The 18,266-nt window shown below is 44.2% G+C and overlaps 1 protein-coding gene across 3 annotated transcripts in view; it reads right to left on the bottom strand.

Moving 5' to 3' along the window:
• Window positions 1-18,266, bottom strand: part of SUZ12 (SUZ12 polycomb repressive complex 2 subunit) — a 296,912-nt gene that overhangs the window by 42,170 nt on the left and 236,476 nt on the right. For all 3 annotated transcript variants that reach the window (XM_063960868.1, XM_063960869.1, XM_063960870.1), the window contains one exon: window positions 6,840-6,997. In XM_063960868.1, coding sequence (XP_063816938.1) covers window positions 6,840-6,997 — 158 coding nt within the window. The remainder of the gene's footprint in view (window positions 1-6,839; window positions 6,998-18,266) is intronic.

Here is an 18,266-nt window from a genome sequence, read left to right as displayed (position 1 = left end):
AGCATCCTTGATGTCCAGAGACACCATATAATCCCCTTCTTCCAGGTTCGCAATCACCGCTCTGAGTGACTCCATCTTGAATCTGAACCTCTGTATGTAAGTATTCAAGGATTTCAGATTTAAAATAGGTCTCACCGAGCCGTCCGGCTTCGGTACCACAAACAGCGTGGAATAATACCCCTTTCCCTGTTGCAGGAGGGGTACCTTGATTATCACCTGCTGGGAATACAGCTTGTGAATGGCTTCCAATACCGCCTCCCTGTCGGAGGGAGACGTCGGTAAAGCAGACTTTAGGAAACGGCGAGGGGGAAACGTCTCGAATTCCAATTTGTACCCCTGAGATACCACCTGAAGGATCCAGGGGTCCACCTGTGAGTGAGCCCACTGTGCGCTGAAATTCTTGAGACGGGCCCCCACCGTGCCTGAGTCCGCTTGTAAAGCCCCAGCGTCATGCTGAGGACTTGGCAGAAGCGGGAGAAGGCTTCTGTTCCTGGAAACTGGCTGTTTGCTGCAGCCTTTTTCCTCTCCCTCTGCCACGGGGCAGAAATGAGGAGCCTTTTGCCCGCTTTCCCTTCTGGGGCCGAAAGGACTGCGCCTGATAATACGGCATCTTCTTATGTTGAGAGGCTACCTGGGGTAAAAATGTGGATTTCCCAGCAGTTGCCGTGGCCACTAGGTCTGATAGACCTACCCCAAATAACCCCTCCCCTTTATAAGGCAATACTTCCATATGCCTTTTGGAATCCGCATCACCTGACCACTGCCGCGTCCATAACCCTCTTCTGGCAGAGATGGACAGCGCACTTACTCTTGATGCCAGTCGGCAAATATCCCTCTGTGCATCACGCATATATAAAAATGCATCTTTTAAATGCTCTATAGTCAGTAATATACTGTCCCTATCTAGGGTATCAATATTCTCAGTCAGGGAATCCGACCAAGCCACCCCAGCACTGCACATCCAGGCTGAGGCGATTGCTGGTCGCAGTATAACACCCGTGTGAGTGTATATACATTTTAGGATATTCTCCTGCTTTCTGTCAGCAGGTTCCTTAAGGGCGGCCGTATCGGGAGACGGTAGTGCCACCTGTTTTGACAAGCGTGTGAGCGCTTTATCCACCTTAGGGGGTGTTTCCCAACGTGCCTTATCCTCTGGCGGGAAGGGGTATGATGCCAATAACCTTTTAGGAATTATCAATTTTTTATCGGGGGAAACCCACGCTTCATCACACACTTCATTTAATTCCTCAGATGCAGGAAAAACTACAGGCAGTTTTTTTCTCACCAAACATAATACCCTTTTTAGTGGTACTTGTATTACAGGTTGAGTATCCCTTATCCAGAATGCTTGGGACCGGAGGTATTTTGGATATGGGATTTTTCCGTATTTTGGAATAATTGCATACCATAATGAGATATCATGGTGATGGGACCTAAGTCTAAGCACAGAATGCATTTATGTTACATATACACCTTATACACACAGCCTGAAGGTAATTATAACCAATATTTTTTATAACTTTGTGCATTAAACAAAGTGTGTCTACATTCACACAATTCATTTATGTTTCATATACACCTAATACACACAGCCTAAAGGTCATTTAATACAATATTTTTAATAACTGTGTATTAAACAAAGTTTGTGCACATTGAGCCATCAAAAAACAAAGGTTTCACTATCTCAGTCTCACTCAAAAAAGTCCGTATTTCGGAATATTCCGTATTTCGGAATATTTGGATAAGGGATACTTAACCTGTATCAGAAATATGTAAAACATTTTTCATTGCCTCAATCATGTAACGTGTGGCCCTACTGGAAGTCACATTCGTCTCTTCATCGTCGACACTGGAGTCAGTATCCGTGTCGGCGTCTGTATCTGCCATCTGAGGTAACGGGCGTTTTAGAGCCCCTGATGGCCTTTGAGACGCCTGGACAGGCACAAGCTGAGTAGCCGGCTGTCTCATGTCATCAACCGTCTTTTGTAAAGAGCTGACACTGTCACATAATTCCTTCCATAAGCCCATCCACTCAGGTGTCGACTCCCTAGGGGGTGACATCTCTAATACAGGCAATTGCTCCGCCTCCACATCATTTTCCTCCTCATACATGTCGACACAATCGTACCGACACACTGCACACACACAGGGAATGCTCTGATAGAGGACAGGACCCCACTAGCCCTTTGGGGAGACAGAGGGAGAGTATGCCAGCACACACCAGAGCGCTATATATATACTGGGATAACCCTATAAAGAGTGTTTTTCCCTTATAGCTGCTGTTTTTATGATTACTGCGCCAAATTAGTGCCCCCCCCTCTTGTTTTACCCTTTTCTGTAGTGCAGGACTGCAGGGGAGAGTCAGGGAGACGTCCTTCCAGCGGAGCTGTGAGGGAAAATGGCGCCAGTGTGCTGAGGAGATAGGCTCCGCCCCCTTCTCGGCGGACTTTTCTCCCGCGTTTTGCTGTATTCTGGCAGGGGTTAAAATACATCCATATAGCCCTGGGGGTTATATGTGGTGTATTTTCGCCAGCCAAGGTGTTTTTACTGCTGCTCAGGGCGCCCCCCCCTAGCGCCCTGCACCCTCAGTGACCGGAGTGTGAAGTGTGCCTGAGGAGCAATGGCGCACAGCTGCAGTGCTGTGCGCTACCTTGTTGAAGACTGATGTCTTCTGCCGCCGATTTTCCGGACCTCTTCTTGCTTCTGGCTCTGTAAGGGGGCCGGCGGCGCGGCTCTGGGACCGGACTCCGAGGCTGGGCCTGTGTTCGGTCCCTCTGGAGCTAATGGTGTCCAGTAGCCTAAGAAGCCCAAGCTGGCTGCAAGCAGGCAGGTTCGCTTCTTCTCCCCTTAGTCCCTCAATGCAGTGAGCCTGTTGCCAGCAGGTCTCACTGAAAATAAGAAACCTAAAACTAACTTTTTCTAAGAAGCTCAGGAGAGCCCCCTAGATTGCACCCTGCTCGGTCGGGCACAAAAATCTAACTGAGGCTTGGAGGAGGGTCATAGGGGGAGGAGCCAGTGCACACCAGGTAGTCCTAAAGCTTTACTTTTGTGCCCAGACTCCTGCGGAGCCGCTATTCCCCATGGTCCTTACGGAGTTTCCAGCATCCACTAGGACGTCAGAGAAATAGTGAAAAACAACAGTTGTTTTTCACTATTTTTCACAGCATAGCACCTTGAAAAAAAACGCCTGTGAGGCGTTGAAACGTTGGTGTTTCACTATGTCTGTCACTGTTATTTTGCTTTGATTTAAATACACGCCTTGCATTGCTGAATAAATCCGAGGAGTGCCGCCTGGTTCTTCAAGCAGAGGGGAGAGGAGTCGCAATCCACCCAAGAGAGCCGTTGTTGGTATATCAGTAGTGGAGGAGGGCACCCCGGTGGTTGTCTTTTGACAGTGAGTGCCATTATAAAGCAAGCGATATATAGATATATATATATAGAGAGATATATATATATATATAGAGAGATATATAGAGATATATATATATATATATATATATATATATATATATGTATAGATATAGATAGATAGAATATACATTTCCATACTACTGTATGTAGTTCATAACATCATTCTTATATGTAGCTTCTGTCTCTTCCCTGCGCTTTGAGTCCCCAGGCACCTCCCTGACACTCTGTTTATTATTAGTCTTTGATTGACAGCATCCATTATAGTTTAGACTACTAGAGGGTTATCTCCATGGTAACCGCTATGCTGTTTCTCCCAGGGGCGGGACCGCCGCTCACAGACTAGGCGACGAGTGTGTCTCCCGCTATCTCCGGGCTCTGTACGGTTTCCCTAGCAACGTGACGTCATTTACACTTTTGCGAGTCACTTCCGCCCGGCGCGTGCGTTCCACGACTCAATGGAACGCACAAGCACTTCCTGGTTTTTGATTTAGTTTATTTCAAGACCTGTAGGTCTATGTTACTGGCGGTTTCTGTCCCTATGGGCTCTTTGATGGATGCTTATACTGATCTGGCCAGCATTTTTCACTTTCTGACATGTTAAGACTACACATTAGTAGTCTGCACCACATCTTGAGTGACGGTGGGTGTGTCCTCGGTGTGCTCAATTAGCAGGGGCATAAATAGCTCTGTATGTGAATTGGTTGGACATGCTACTTGTGGTGTCCTGTTGCCTGGAATATTGTTTGGTGTCTTGACAAAGATCACTGGGATGTGATCGAAACGTCGACTTGATGATTCAATATTAAAACTACAGCTATTATTTTACAAAAAACTGGTGAGTGCCCTCCTTTACAATTGACTGTCTATTGGCATTAACTGTTCCGTGGAGTTAAGCACCATCTTATGTGGATTTTGATGAGCAGCACAGTGCGGATATTCCCTTCCATAGATATATATAGATATATTATATTATACATACATCCAAACCTGGCACTCACCAAGGGACAGCCAGCCCCTAGTGATAACTAACTAGCTTGGGTGCCTTCCCTTCACTTTTAAAGTCATGCAGATCCGCCTCTGTTTTTTTGTTAGAGATATATATATATATATATATATATATATATATATATATATATATATATATATATATATATATATATATATATATATATATATATATATATATATCTATATCCTGCTCAAAAAAATAAAGGGAACACTTAAACAACACAATGTAACTCCAAGTCAATCACACTTCTGTGAAATCAAACTATCCACTTAGGAAGCAACACTGATTGACATTCAATTTCACATGCTGTTGTGCAAATGGAATAGACAACAGGTGGAAATTATAGGCAATTAGCAAGGCACCCCCAATAAAGGAGTTGTTCTGCAGGTGGTGACCACAGACCACTTCTCAGCTCCTATGCTTTCTGGCTGATTATTTGGTTACTTTTGAAAGCTGGCGGTGCTTTCACTCTAGTGGTAGCATGAGACCGAGTCTACAACCCACACAAGTGGCTCAGGTAGTGCAGCTCATCCAGGATGGCACATCAATGCGAGCTGTGGCAAGAAGGTTTGCTGTGTCTGTCAATGTAGTGTCCAGAGCATGGAGGCGCTGCCAGGAGACAGGCCAGTACATCAAGAGACGTGGAGGAGGCCGTAGGAGGGCAACAACCCAGCAGCAGGACCGCTACCTTCACCTTTGTGCAAGGAGGAACAGGAGGAGCACTGCCAGAGCCCTGCAAAATGACCTCCAGCAAGCCACAAATGTGCATGTGTCTACTCAAACGATCAGAAACAGACTCCATGAGGGTGGTATGGGGGCCCGACGTCCACAGGTGGGGGTTGTGCTTACAGCCCAACACCGTGCAGGACGTTTGGCATTTGCCAGAGAACACCTAGATTGGCAAATTTGCTACTGGCACCCTGTGCTCTTCACAGATGAAAGCAGGTTCTCACTGAGCACATGTGACAGACGTGACAGAGTCTGGAGACGCCAAGGAGAACGTTCTGCTGCCTGCAACATACTCCAGCATGACCGGTTTGGCAGCGGGTCAGTAATGGTGTGGGGTGGCATTTCTTTGGGGGGCCGCACAGCCCTCCATGTGCTTGCCAGAGGTAGCATGACTGCCATTAGGTACCGAGATGAGATCCTCAGACCCCTTGTGAGACCATATGCTGGTGCGGTTGGCCCTGGGTTCCTCCTAATGCAAGACAATGCTAGACCTCATGTGGCTGGAGTGTGTCAGCAGTTCCTGCAAGACGAAGGCATTGATTGATGCTATGGACTGGCCCGCCCGTTCCCCAGACCTGAATCCAATTGAGCACATCTGGGACATCATGTCTCGCTGCATCCACCAACGCCACGTTGAACCACAGACTGTCCAGGAGTTGGCGGATGCTTTAGTCCAGGTCTGGGAGGAGATCCCTCAGGAGACTATCCGCCAACTCATCAGGAGCATGCCCAGGCATTGTAGGGAGGTCATACAGGCACGTGGAGGACACACATACTACTGAGCCTCATTTTGACTTGTTTTAAGGACATTACATCAAAGTTGGATCAGCCTGTAGTGTGTTTTTCCACTTTAATTTTGAGTGTGACTCCAAATCCAGACCTCCATGGGTTAATAAATTTGATTTCCATTGATAATTTTTTTGTGATTTTGTGGTCAGCACATTCAACTATGTAAAGAACAAAGTATTTAATAAGAATATTTCATTCAGATCTAGGATGTGTTATTTTAGTGTTCCCTTTATTTTTTTGAGCAGTGTATATCTATCTATCTATCTATATATATATATATATATATATATATATATATATATCTATATCTATATATATCTATATATATATATCTCAATGAGACAGGGTGATTGGGCTGAGGTGCGACTATCCTGCTTGAAGCAGATCTTGCAGGCCAGTGTGTCGCTGCTCCGAGTCGCTCCTGCTGTCCTGGGGAGAGGTGGTTCAGCCAGCTGAATGTGGTGCAGCGGCATTTCACATTAGTAGCCGGCTGCGAGCCAGTCAGTTTATGGACCAGCAGCCAAGCAGGAGCAGCCCGCTCCAGAATAAAAAATGTAAAATGTTGTTGCTGCTGCACCGCTAACTCTGCATGAATGCCTGCACAGCAATCAGCTGGCTGTACCAATTTATCTTGCTGTCACAGATATACAAGTGCCATATCAAATTAATCAGCACCTAGTCCTAGTGTGACAAATTCTTTTTCATCAAAAAAGAAATAAAAAAAAAGAAATAAAAGGACACCCAACATTAGAAGATTCTCACGCTGAATGGTGTGCCAAGAGGGGCTGTTTGGGACGATCACAGTAAAAGATGTATGAGGACACATCTGTAAAGAATTATACAGGAGATCAAGTAATGGAATATTACAACAACTGGCCTAGAGGGCACCACTGATATTCACCTGCACACCAGGATGTGTGTTATAGGGGTCCTCTTGACTGGCCCATTCCGACTGAATGCAAACCCTGGCTGACGATGAATGTCTTGTGGGTTACCTGCATAGGATCCATCATAGCATTCATTGATGGAGACATCAATTCGAGCCCCTTTCGGATGATACTGTGAGAAAAATAATGAGAATAGCACAGTCAGAAAGTACTGTATATGAAGCAATTTTATTTTATTTTTTTAAACAAAGCATAAAAACAAAGTCTGAATTTGTTGGGGGGACAGTCATTGGGGTAGAGAGAGATATTATATATTAACTACACATAGAATTGAAGAAAAAAAAACAATTCGTCCCACCTGTGGCTTGGCTAAATAAGCCTATCCAATCCTGCATCAAACAAACAATTAATTTAAGAGGGTTAGGAACTTGAAAAGACTCTTAGGGGGGGATTTATTAAGCCACATTTTCCAGTGGATGCCTGTTGCCATTACAAACCTCTATATCGCACGCTGTTTTAGGCAAATCTCTACCAGTCACGGAAGCTCGGTGGGGGTACCAGGATTTTAAGAAAATTCTAAACTTCACTCTACCTTTCTAAGAATCTTCCTAAAAATATTAAATCTGCACTCCTTAAATTAATCCCCCCCCCCCCCCCCCCACCCCCAGTAATATGGGGAACACTCATAGGTTTGTATTAAGGGTGCAGAAGGTGGACACTTAAAAGTATTTTTCTTGAAAGTTGAAGCTCCTCACCTTTCTGTTCATACATTGCAAAGCACCAAAGAACAAATAAAGGAACAAACTTCCAAACTACCAGCAGAATTAGATAATAAGCATATGGTGTCCCCTATATGGACTCTGCAAATTATTTAACACCAGTATGAAGATTCTGGGGGACACCACTGCCATGGGAATATTCTAAAGCTACACCCAGGGGAAGGTACGCTCAGGCAGTGCTACATATAAAACGTTGTACCCAAACCTAGCATCTCTCTAAACTGAAAAAAATAAAATTGTATAATATGGTAAATAGTGTGGACAAAGGACCAAGTCTTTTGCCCAGCACAAATTGCTTAGCTACTGTAAATCCCACTGCCACACTGTCAGGAAGCATTCACTAATCTGGTACAGTGAGCTTTATACTGTTTTTGGACAGCCTGTTACGAAACCTAATTTTGGTGAATTTGCATCCTTTTGCCCATGGTCTATTTTCATGCTGGCAACAACATCTCTGCATGTCGTAATGAACCAGCAGAGCATCGGTCCTTCCGAACACCTCCTTAACCATGTAAATTAAACGCTCTAACCACATTGGGAAAATAGGATTTTGGTACTTACCAGGTAAATCCTTTTTTGAATCCATAGGGGGCACTGGAGTACTCTTGGGATATGGACGGCTTCCACAGGAAGTAGGCACTGAATAAATTAATTTTGGAACTATACCTCCCCTCCATATCCCTGAGTACCTCAGTGTTTTTTACTGAGCTGAACAGGAGCGATAGAGAGGTTGACAATGGAGCATTACATATAACATAACTGACAACAATAAAGTTGACCCAACATTACTGAGAACTAAACAGTTGACACCATAACTTGTTAATCTGAACCAGTCGGTGAAAGTGTGTTACCATAAGATCTACTGAACCTACCACAAACCAGGTAAACTGCTCTGGGTGGGCGTCCAGTGCCCCCTATGGATTCAAAGAAAAGGATTTACCTGGTAAGTACCAAAATCCTATTTTCTTTTTCATCCACTAGGGGTCACTGGAGTACTCTTGGGACGTACCAAAGTTTCCCCCCGCGGGCGGGAGAGCGGTTTGGCACTTGTAACACTAGGCGGCCAAAGCTAGATGCTGATGCTGCAAACGTATCAAACTTGTAGAGGCGCACAAACGTGTGCACCGAAGACCATGTAGCCGCCCGGCAAAGCTGTGTCGTAGAAGCTCCACGACTCGCTGAACATGATGTTCCCACAGCACGTGTGGAATGAGCTGTTATCGATGTAGGCGGCTGTAACCTAGCATGAAGGTAAGCCTGACGTATGGTCACTTTAATCCAACTGGATAAGGTCTGCCTAGAAGCTGGCCAACCCATCTTGGCAGCATCATAGAGAGCAAACAACGTATCCGTCTTACGAACGGTCGACGTTCGGGATACAAAATGCGTAAAGCGCGTACCACATCCAACCTACCAGAGTCTCCTGTTAACATAGGAACTACTATTGGTTGATTGATGTGAAAAGATGACACTACCTTTGGTAGAAAAGCAGAATTCGCTCGGAATTCCGCTCTGTCATCATGAAACACTAAATACGGTGGTTTGCACGACAAAGCACCCAATCTGAAACACGCCTTGCTGACGCTAAGGCTAAAAGAAACATTATTTTCCCAAGTGAGAAATTTAATATCCACTTGTTGTAAGAGTTCATAATAAAAAGACTAAGAAATCTAAAAACCAGATTCAAGTCTTATGGCGCAGTAGGTAGAGTGAATGGAGGCTGAACTCTGAGGACACCCTGCATAAAAGGTGTGAACCGACGGCAATAGGGCCAATCTACTATGAGAATAAATGGACAACTCAGATATCCGCACTTTTAGTGTGGATAAATTCAGACCTCTATCTAACCTAGGCACGCCAAATTCTGTAATAATGAGCTGCCGTAACCGGCTTCCTAGCTCGTAACATGGTTGGAATAACCGATTCTGGAATGTCCTCTCTTCTTAAGAGGGCTGTCTCAACAGCCACCCCGTCAAACGCGGCCGCGCTAAAATCGGGTAAAAGGAATGGACCCTGCTGTAACAGGTCAGAACGTAGTGGGAGCGGCCAAAGACCGACTGCGAGTAGACCGCGGAGATGCGAGAACCAAGCTCTCCGAGGCCAAAGAGGCGTCACTAGTATAACTGTGACGGACTCCCTTTGATCCGTTTTAGCCACAGAGGGAGCAGCGGAAACGGTAGAAATAGATACACGAGACTGTATGGCCACGTGATTGTGAGAGCATCCACCGCCACTGCCTTTGGATCTCTCATTCTGGACACGACCTGGGGCGTTTGATGATTGTGGCGAGATGCCATCAGGTCCACCTGCGGGTAACTCCACTTCTGGACCAGCATGTGAAATACTTCTGGATTTAATGCCCATTCTCCTGGATGAAAATTCAGACGGCTGAGATAATCCGCCTCCCAGTTGTCCACTACCGGAATGACTACTGCCGACAATATCATTTGGCGATACTCGGCCCAATAGAGGATTCAAGCTACAGATGTGACAACTTACATCTTCGCATTTTTTTTTTTTTTTTTACAAATTTGGCACAACATGCAAAACACAGCTAAACTGTTTTTCATGAAAAGCGAGTGGATGAATTTTAAAATTTTTGTTTGCCATAAAAGAATATGTATAAAGTAACATATTAAGGAAGCAAATTTAAGAAAAAAACACAAGACATGACTAAATCTTCGAGTATATAGCATGCAAAACTGTGCCATACATGACGGGATATAGCAAAGATGTATGTGGACACATCTGTACTTCCCGCATTGCCATACGGCTTTTTGTTCCTCCTTGTTTGTTGATGTATGCGACTGCTGTCGCATTGTCTGACTGCACCTGAACAGCCTGAGCCTGCAGCCTGTGCACTACTTGTCATAGCGCATTGTAAATTGCCCGGAGTTGCAGGACATTTATAGACAGCAATCTTTCGTGATCCGCCCAGAGACCCTGGAGCTGATAATTTTGAACTACAGCTCCCCAACCTCTGAGACTTGCGTTCGCCGTGAGAATTATCCAATTCCAGGCACCGAACCGTTTCCCTGCGGTTAGATTCTGTACTTTGAGCCACCAGAGTAGAGACTCTCTGGCCCTTGGAGACAACCTCACTTCTGCAGTAAATCTGCAGATGCGAGCCCACTACTGTGCGAACACATCCAATTGAAAAGGACGTGAGTGAAGTCCTCCGAACTGAAGCGCTTCGAAAGCCGCCACCATTGTGTCTAATAGGCGAATGCACAAGTGAACCGAGACTGTGCGTGGCTTGAGCACTAATTGTACCAGATGACGAATTACCTGTACTTTCTGTTCGGGTATGTAAGTTCTTTGATTTACCGTATTGAGAATCATACCTAGGAATTGAAGTCGTTGAGACGGAATCAATCAGGAATTCGCGTAGACAATGGTAGGAAATCAGATTTTTCCTCCCCAAATGGTCTGCGATCTATCTCGTTTGGAATTGGACTCCGCCTGTTAGGAACGTAGCCAAAGTGGACGTTATGCGCTACTAGCGAAGCTGAAAACGCAAGAACCAACTGCCAACGTCCAAAGAAGCTGTAGGCAGCAAGAAGTGTAAGGTGGTCTTTATTTAGGGCAAACCTGAACTGGAATGCCCTGCCACTACAGCCTTGTTACCTCATCCCCTACCAAAGCAGGGCGAAGCAACAGCCCTACTGCTGTGTAGGGTATACTCCGATATGTAGTAAAACACCCAATAATTGCAATTGTCTCTGATTGGAAATTGTTCAGCCTTCGCTGAGAACCTGACGTACTGGCCTGGTGCTATGAGGGCTGGCGGCAAATCGACCGCAACAATGTAACTGAAACTGTCTGCTTTACGCAGAGTACTAACCACTATACGATCACGGCAACTTAAACGAGCCAGGTAGGAGACGACCTACAATCCTGTTATCCATAGTCAGATGCGTTATACATTGCGCCACTGGCCCAGATTCGTATTTGTCCGACACACTGTGTGACCAACTTTGCAGCGAAGCTGCTTGTTTGATTATGCCTTAGACTTAGTGATCATGTACTCCAACCAGTAAGTACACCACGGAAGTAACGTGTGTATAAACCTGCATTACCGTGCATGTGGTTACCAGCAATAGTGAATCTTCCTGTAGAGTCATGCTGTACAAAACAATTAATAAATTAAACTCCTAACAACACCCCGCTCCTCCAGAGTCTAAGTGTTGTAGGGCAGCAACTTCCGAGAAAGAACCAGGAAGTAACATTAAAAGCAAAAAATGGTCCTACCATGGCTTTTTTTTTTTTTTTTTAAAACACCTGTTAAACCAGGATCTGAACCAGTGTCCATGCAAACACAATGTTCACTGTGGCCGGAAACCTAACCACTTGGCTACAGAGCCACCTGTAAAACAATAAGCAAAGCTGCTGCAGGTGTGGCCATGTTTGCAGTGCTCAACAGATACTGTTAATAAGCACTGAGTGCTGACCAATTATTCTTGCTTACTGCAAAATAGATTTTTAATGTCAGCATATTATATATATATATATATATATATATATATATACACACACACACACATACATACAACAATGTATATTCACACATATTCAGACTTTAATAAATATATATATATATATATATATGCATACATACACACTATATATATACACATATACACCTATCCTGATACACAGGTATAACACATTTTTACAAGTCTGAAACTAAATGTGACCTCACACAGGCTTAAAACCTGAGATGACTGCTGCTTGACCACAGCTTAGTTAATGGGCCCTTCTAGTGGCCGGCGCCGGGAGCGCGCTCTGGAGAGCTATCCTGACTGTAAAACCTATGGTAGGTTTATATTGATAGTGTAAGCCCAAACTGAGCTATTTTTAACAGTTTAAACTAGCATGTATCACTGGTAGTACACTGGTGATACCTGTGATACATGTATGTAGGTGATCACTGGTGATACATGTGATACATGTATGTAGGTGTTCACTGGTGATACATGATACTAGCATGTATCACTGGTAGTTGGATCACCAGATTCCCCCAGATGGCAAAACAGTATGCAACCCTTGCTTAGCTTCCAAGCTCAGATGAGTTTGTCCAGTGTGGTGTGGCTGTAGATTAAAAAATACCTACAGCACCTTGTACTCCCAGGTGGCTAATCAGGCCCAACCCTGCTTCGCTTCCAAGCTCAGATGAGTTTGGGCGTATCCAGTGTGGTGTGGCTGTAGATTAAAAATACCTACAGCACCTTGTACTCCCAGGTGGCTAATCAGGCCCAACACTGCTTAGCTTCCAAAATCAGATGAGATTGGGCGTATCCAGTGTGGTGTGGCCAAGTGAATTAAGCCAAAGCTGCTGCAGGTGAGAACTGAACTCATACTGCTCCACAGATACTGTTTTATAAGCACCATGTGCTGACCAAATGTTATAACATATCTTACTTTACAACAATGAACAAAGCCAGTATTTGGCTGCCACAACCATGATTCAGATTTGCAGTCTTTAGGATAATATCATTATAAACAGTTATGATATAAATAATTATGTATATCCATGTTTTAGACATGGCAAGGAAACTGCTTATTAGTAATTGCTGGTGTCTTACTCATGCAGACAGACAATACAAAAACAAAACAAAAACAAAGACAGACAACTTGCACGACTCAGTAATTATAGCACTAAGTTGTCTCTATAAATATATATCTGGCCAAGTGCAGTGCACGCCAGCCATATGCCTGCTCCCAAATTCCCCTTAACACCCCTGCGCCTTCAATGGAGGAGAGATGTACACAGGAAATTCTGGAAATACAACAGGAAACATGGTTAATCTTGTTTTAACAAAGACTTCATAGCCTATTGTAATACATATGCAGCGCTGCTGTATTCCCTTATCAATAAGAGTTGAATCATGAGATTTTATCCAGTGACCCTGACATTTCTGTGTGCAGGGAACATCACTGTGGCAGCAAAGTTACTCACTATAAGAAACCTGCCTTTTGACTCTCATTTGTGTGCCCCCCCATGCTCCGTATACCGTTCTCTATACACGGAGCCGGGCTATGGTGGAGAGGGAGCCCAAAGCGGCATCGAGGGCCTGGGCCACACACACACACATACACACAGTATCCCACACAGTGGGGCGGCAGCGTGAGCTGACCGCCCCGTTCAACATACCTGGACCCTGTGGTGAGGGCTATGACGGGCCTTCTCTAAGTTCCGTCCAGCCTTTACTGCAGGTTTTAGTCCTGCACATGGTAGTGAGGGAGCTCTTTTTAGAGAGGTCCGACAACCACAGCTGCTAAAGCAGCCTTCACTATCCCTGACCCACGCCTATTGGAAAGGAGGATGGGATGTGGTAAATCGTTGAAAAAAGAAAAACTTAAAGAAAAAATCCAATGAAATGTGGACCTCTGTGGCAGCAAAGCCACAAGCCTACTAACTGCGTCGAGCACAGAAAAAACACTGAGGTACTCAGGGATATGGAGGGGAGGTATAGTTCCAAAATTAATTTATTCAGTGCCTACTTCCTGTGGAAGCCGTCCATATCCCAAGAGTACTCCAGTGACCCCTAGTGGATGAAAAAGAAAAGGAAGATGTGCCTGGTCACTCGAATAGATGGATCCTTTGAAAAAAAGAGGACCATTTCCTGCTTAAGATGGATGAAAACCTTTAGGTGAACTCATTAGTTCTTTTGATTTCCAATATCATCTCTATGCTGATGATACTCAAATCTACCTTTCCTCTCCAGACTGCACCCCCACTCTCCTCACTCGCATCTCCAACTCTCTCTATGCTCTTCTTGGCTTTCTTAAACTTAACATGTCTAAGACTAAGCTGATCATCTTCCCACCCTCCTGCACCACCTCACATCCCACATTTTCATTATCGAATAATGGCACAACGATCTCCTCTAGCCCTCAAGTGCACTGTCTTGGAGTAATACTAGACTCCTCCCTCTCCTTCAAACACATTCAGCACCTCTCACAAACCTGCCGTTTTTATCTAAAAAACATTTCCAGGATCAGTCCCTTTCTGACCCAGGATGCTACTAAAACCCTTCATCCAATCACTGGTCATCTCCAGATTAGACTACTGTAATCTCCATCTGACTGGCATCTCTGACAAATGCCTCTCTCCACTCCAATCTATCCTCAATGCTGCAACACGGACCATCTTCCTCAAAAGCACAACCACCACCTCCCCTCTCCTACAAGCCCTTCACTGGCTTCCTTTCTCTTTCAGAATTCAATTCCACCTTCTCGCCTACAAAGCCTTCACTCACTCCTCTGCCATTTACATCTCTGACCTTATCTCCCTTTACACTCCCACCTCCCTTTTCTCCCGTTACACTCCCACATCTTTGCTCTGCTATTGCACTCCGACTCTCCTGCCTACTGAGTACTTCTTCTCACTCCCACCTCCAAGATTTTTCATGTGCTGCTCCCTCTCTCTGGAATTCTTTACCTCTCCCCCTTAGACTCTCCACCTCTCTGCAAAACTTCAAACAGGCTCAAGACCCACTTCTTCACCAAACCCAGCCAAATCTCATTCTAACGGTATGTTTCACGCTCTCTGTCTACCCACCCCTGTCGGTCTGCTCCTCCCCTTTAGAATGTAAGCTCTTACGATTAGGGCCCTCTTCCCTTATGTGCTTATCCTTTTCTTACTTTAATAATCTTTGACTGCAGCAAATCCAGCGGTTTTCTGCCACCCTGATACTTATTTCAGGGTCATCTGCTGATGTAGCTATGTTTATTTACCCTGTACTTGTCCTTTTATTGTCTTCAACTTTAATTCGCTGTTTTCCCATTTTGATTATTTGTATACGTACTAACTGGGCGCTGCGGAACCCTTTCTGCGCCATATAAAGTATAATAATAAACCCGAGACTACCTTCGTCTTGAACAGTATTGTGCACAAGTCCTCTCTGCCGTAGTTTGAAATCAAGATGTGAGACCTGCAGGGGAGAACACCCAATTCTAATACCCATCTTGCTGAAGATATGGAAAAGAGGAAGCTCATCTTCCAGGTCAAATTACTCTAACTCAAACAAAAATGAGGATCAAACAGAGCTAACTGAAATGCCAAAATCACTTAACCCCTTCAGTGGTTTATAATCAGGGAAGAGAGAGAAAGAAAGCCTTTTTTTTCTGGCGCACTCTTTAGGAGGACATGTTCCAAGCTGGGCGGCCATTGCTCGGTACCCTCAACGGCAGCCGCACTGGCATTTGATTTTTTTTCCTATACCCCTTAACACTTGTTTCAATGCATCAATATCACACAAAACAGTGAGACCAGTGGCTGTGAATATCTGTGTGCACTGTTTGGATTTATCACTTGTCTCAAAAAAACTATCTTGCGTTATGAGTATCTATCTAAATACTGACTATGTAAAATTACCTATATGTGTTTGACTCTTAAAGAGACAGCGCTCGAATACAGGTGTGTGTGAGTGCTGCATGAACTACAAACAGTTATACACCTCAGTATCCAAAATATTTTTTTGTGTGAAATTATCTACAGCATGTGTTTGACTCTTAAAGTGACAGCACCCTAATACAGGAGTGTGAGTGCGGCACGAACCGCAAACTGCGAGACACTTCAATATGCCACATGCAAATTGTCTTAATCTCTTTTGAAAAACTTTCATTTGTATCACGAATTTCTCTTCAAAATTTCCATTATTAACTCTTTATATCCTTAGGACTCTAATTGGTGATCCAGTAATAGTACCTCCATTCCTGAGGCAGTTTCTCAACTGACAGGAACTTTACTGCCTAACACTGAAAGCAGATCCGTCTCGTTTATCTCTAGCTAACACCCATTACCTACTCACCTTCCTCCAGCTACATTTCTGTGAACTCTCATCAACGATTCAGGAAGAGCATCTAGTAAGCTACTACCAAACCACACTCCGATCACCCAATCTTGTCCAATCCTGGAAGGTAAGAATTGTTGGGCTGTTTCAGTACCTGGAGGGGGTCCACCAGGGAATACCCAGTGTAGTAGGTTTTGGGTATCCCACCATCCGGTCTAACATTGAAAGCAGATTCACCACTTTTCTTAAATCCAATGATACTCATTCTTCAATTTTCTCCTCTTTATTTTTGATTCTGTTTCAATGTACACATATTATCTTACCTTCCTAAATTAAGACCCAGAATAGATGTTATCAAATATTTACTGAGTACATTGGATATTGTTGCCTAACTCCAGTAAGATACCTCTCAAAATATAGTGATCAACAGGGTGCGCTGTGGTCCAGTCTCTTAAAGGACTGGAGAAAAAAGTATTCCTGACGTAAAATGTTACATTGGTGTACTGTACTTAAATATTTAAAAAATTCATGTCATTCAATATGAAGTACCACTATACCAATGACATCAGATAAAAGAAAAAAAAACTTTTCCTGATCTTTTTGAGACAGTCAACACGTACATCACTTAGGTGTACGTTTTCTTTGTTTTTTTTTTTGGGGGGGGGGGGGGGGGGGGGGGGGGTCAGCATTTTACACAAGAGTTTAAATAAAAGTAATGTTTTAATCGCTATAACTACACATGTACTTCTAAAGAGTGCGCCAGAAAAAAAGGTTTTCTTCCTCTCCCTTTCCTGAATATATACCAGTAAGATATTACTGAACCTTTTTGGTGCACCGCCAACAGGTACATAGAGAAAATTTAGTCTCCGTAAACATTTTCATTGTTGGTCTACTGTACATCATTGTACAGGTTGAGTATCCCATATCCAAATATTCCGAAATACAGAATATTCCGAAATACGGAATTTTTTGAGTGAGAGTGAGATAGTGAAATCTTTGTTTTCTGATGGCAAAATGTACACAAACTTTGTTTAATACACAAAGTTATTAAAAATATTGTATTAATTGACCTTCAGGCTGTGTGTATAAGGTATATATTAAACATAAATGAATTGTGTGAATGTACACACACTTTGTTTAATGCACAAAGTTTTTACAACTTTTGTCTAGAATTACCTTCAGGCTGTGTGTATAAGGTGTATGGGAAACATAAAAGCATTCTGTGCTTAGACTTGGCTCCCATCACCATGATATCTCATTATGGTATGCAATTATTCCAAAATACGGAAAAATCCGATATCCAAAATACTTCTGGTCCCAAGCATTTTGGATAAGGGATACTCAACCTGTATCTTTATTTTATTTTTTCTGTGCAGGAACACGCCCATTACCTTCATACCCTTCAGTGGTTTCCCTGGAAATCTTCCGGGGTAGCCAACACGGACAGCGCTGGCAATCCCGGAAGATTTCCGGGCATACTACTGACTGATTCCCCGGGGACAGCCGTGCAGATTGCACGGCACCCGGGAATCCGCATACTCCATTATGGAGTTTAGCCTGCCCACCGGACTCCTATTGGCCGGGGACGGGTATAGCTGTAAAATGGCTTCTGCGGATTCCAGAGCGCGGCCAGGAATAAGGGCTGGCATTGCCCGCAGGCAATTACCTCACCCTGCCCCATCACCCCCCCCCCTCTCTCACCGTCATGGAGTCCACTAGAGATGCTAACAGATCTTTGGTACTGAAGCACAATGTTGTTGTGCTGAGAAGCCATCTAACTGAGCATCATCTGATTCCATTTCTGCACCATCTGACTGAATATTTAGATGTAGCCATCATTCTCCCAGATGGCTCAAAATGTCAT

The sequence above is a fragment of the Pseudophryne corroboree genome, chromosome 3 (genome assembly GCF_028390025.1).
Source record: "Pseudophryne corroboree isolate aPseCor3 chromosome 3, aPseCor3.hap2, whole genome shotgun sequence".
Taxonomy (NCBI): Eukaryota; Metazoa; Chordata; class Amphibia; order Anura; family Myobatrachidae; genus Pseudophryne; species Pseudophryne corroboree.
The sequence above is the reverse complement of the archived record's forward strand: the minus strand, read 5'-3'. Positions and strand labels throughout refer to the sequence as shown.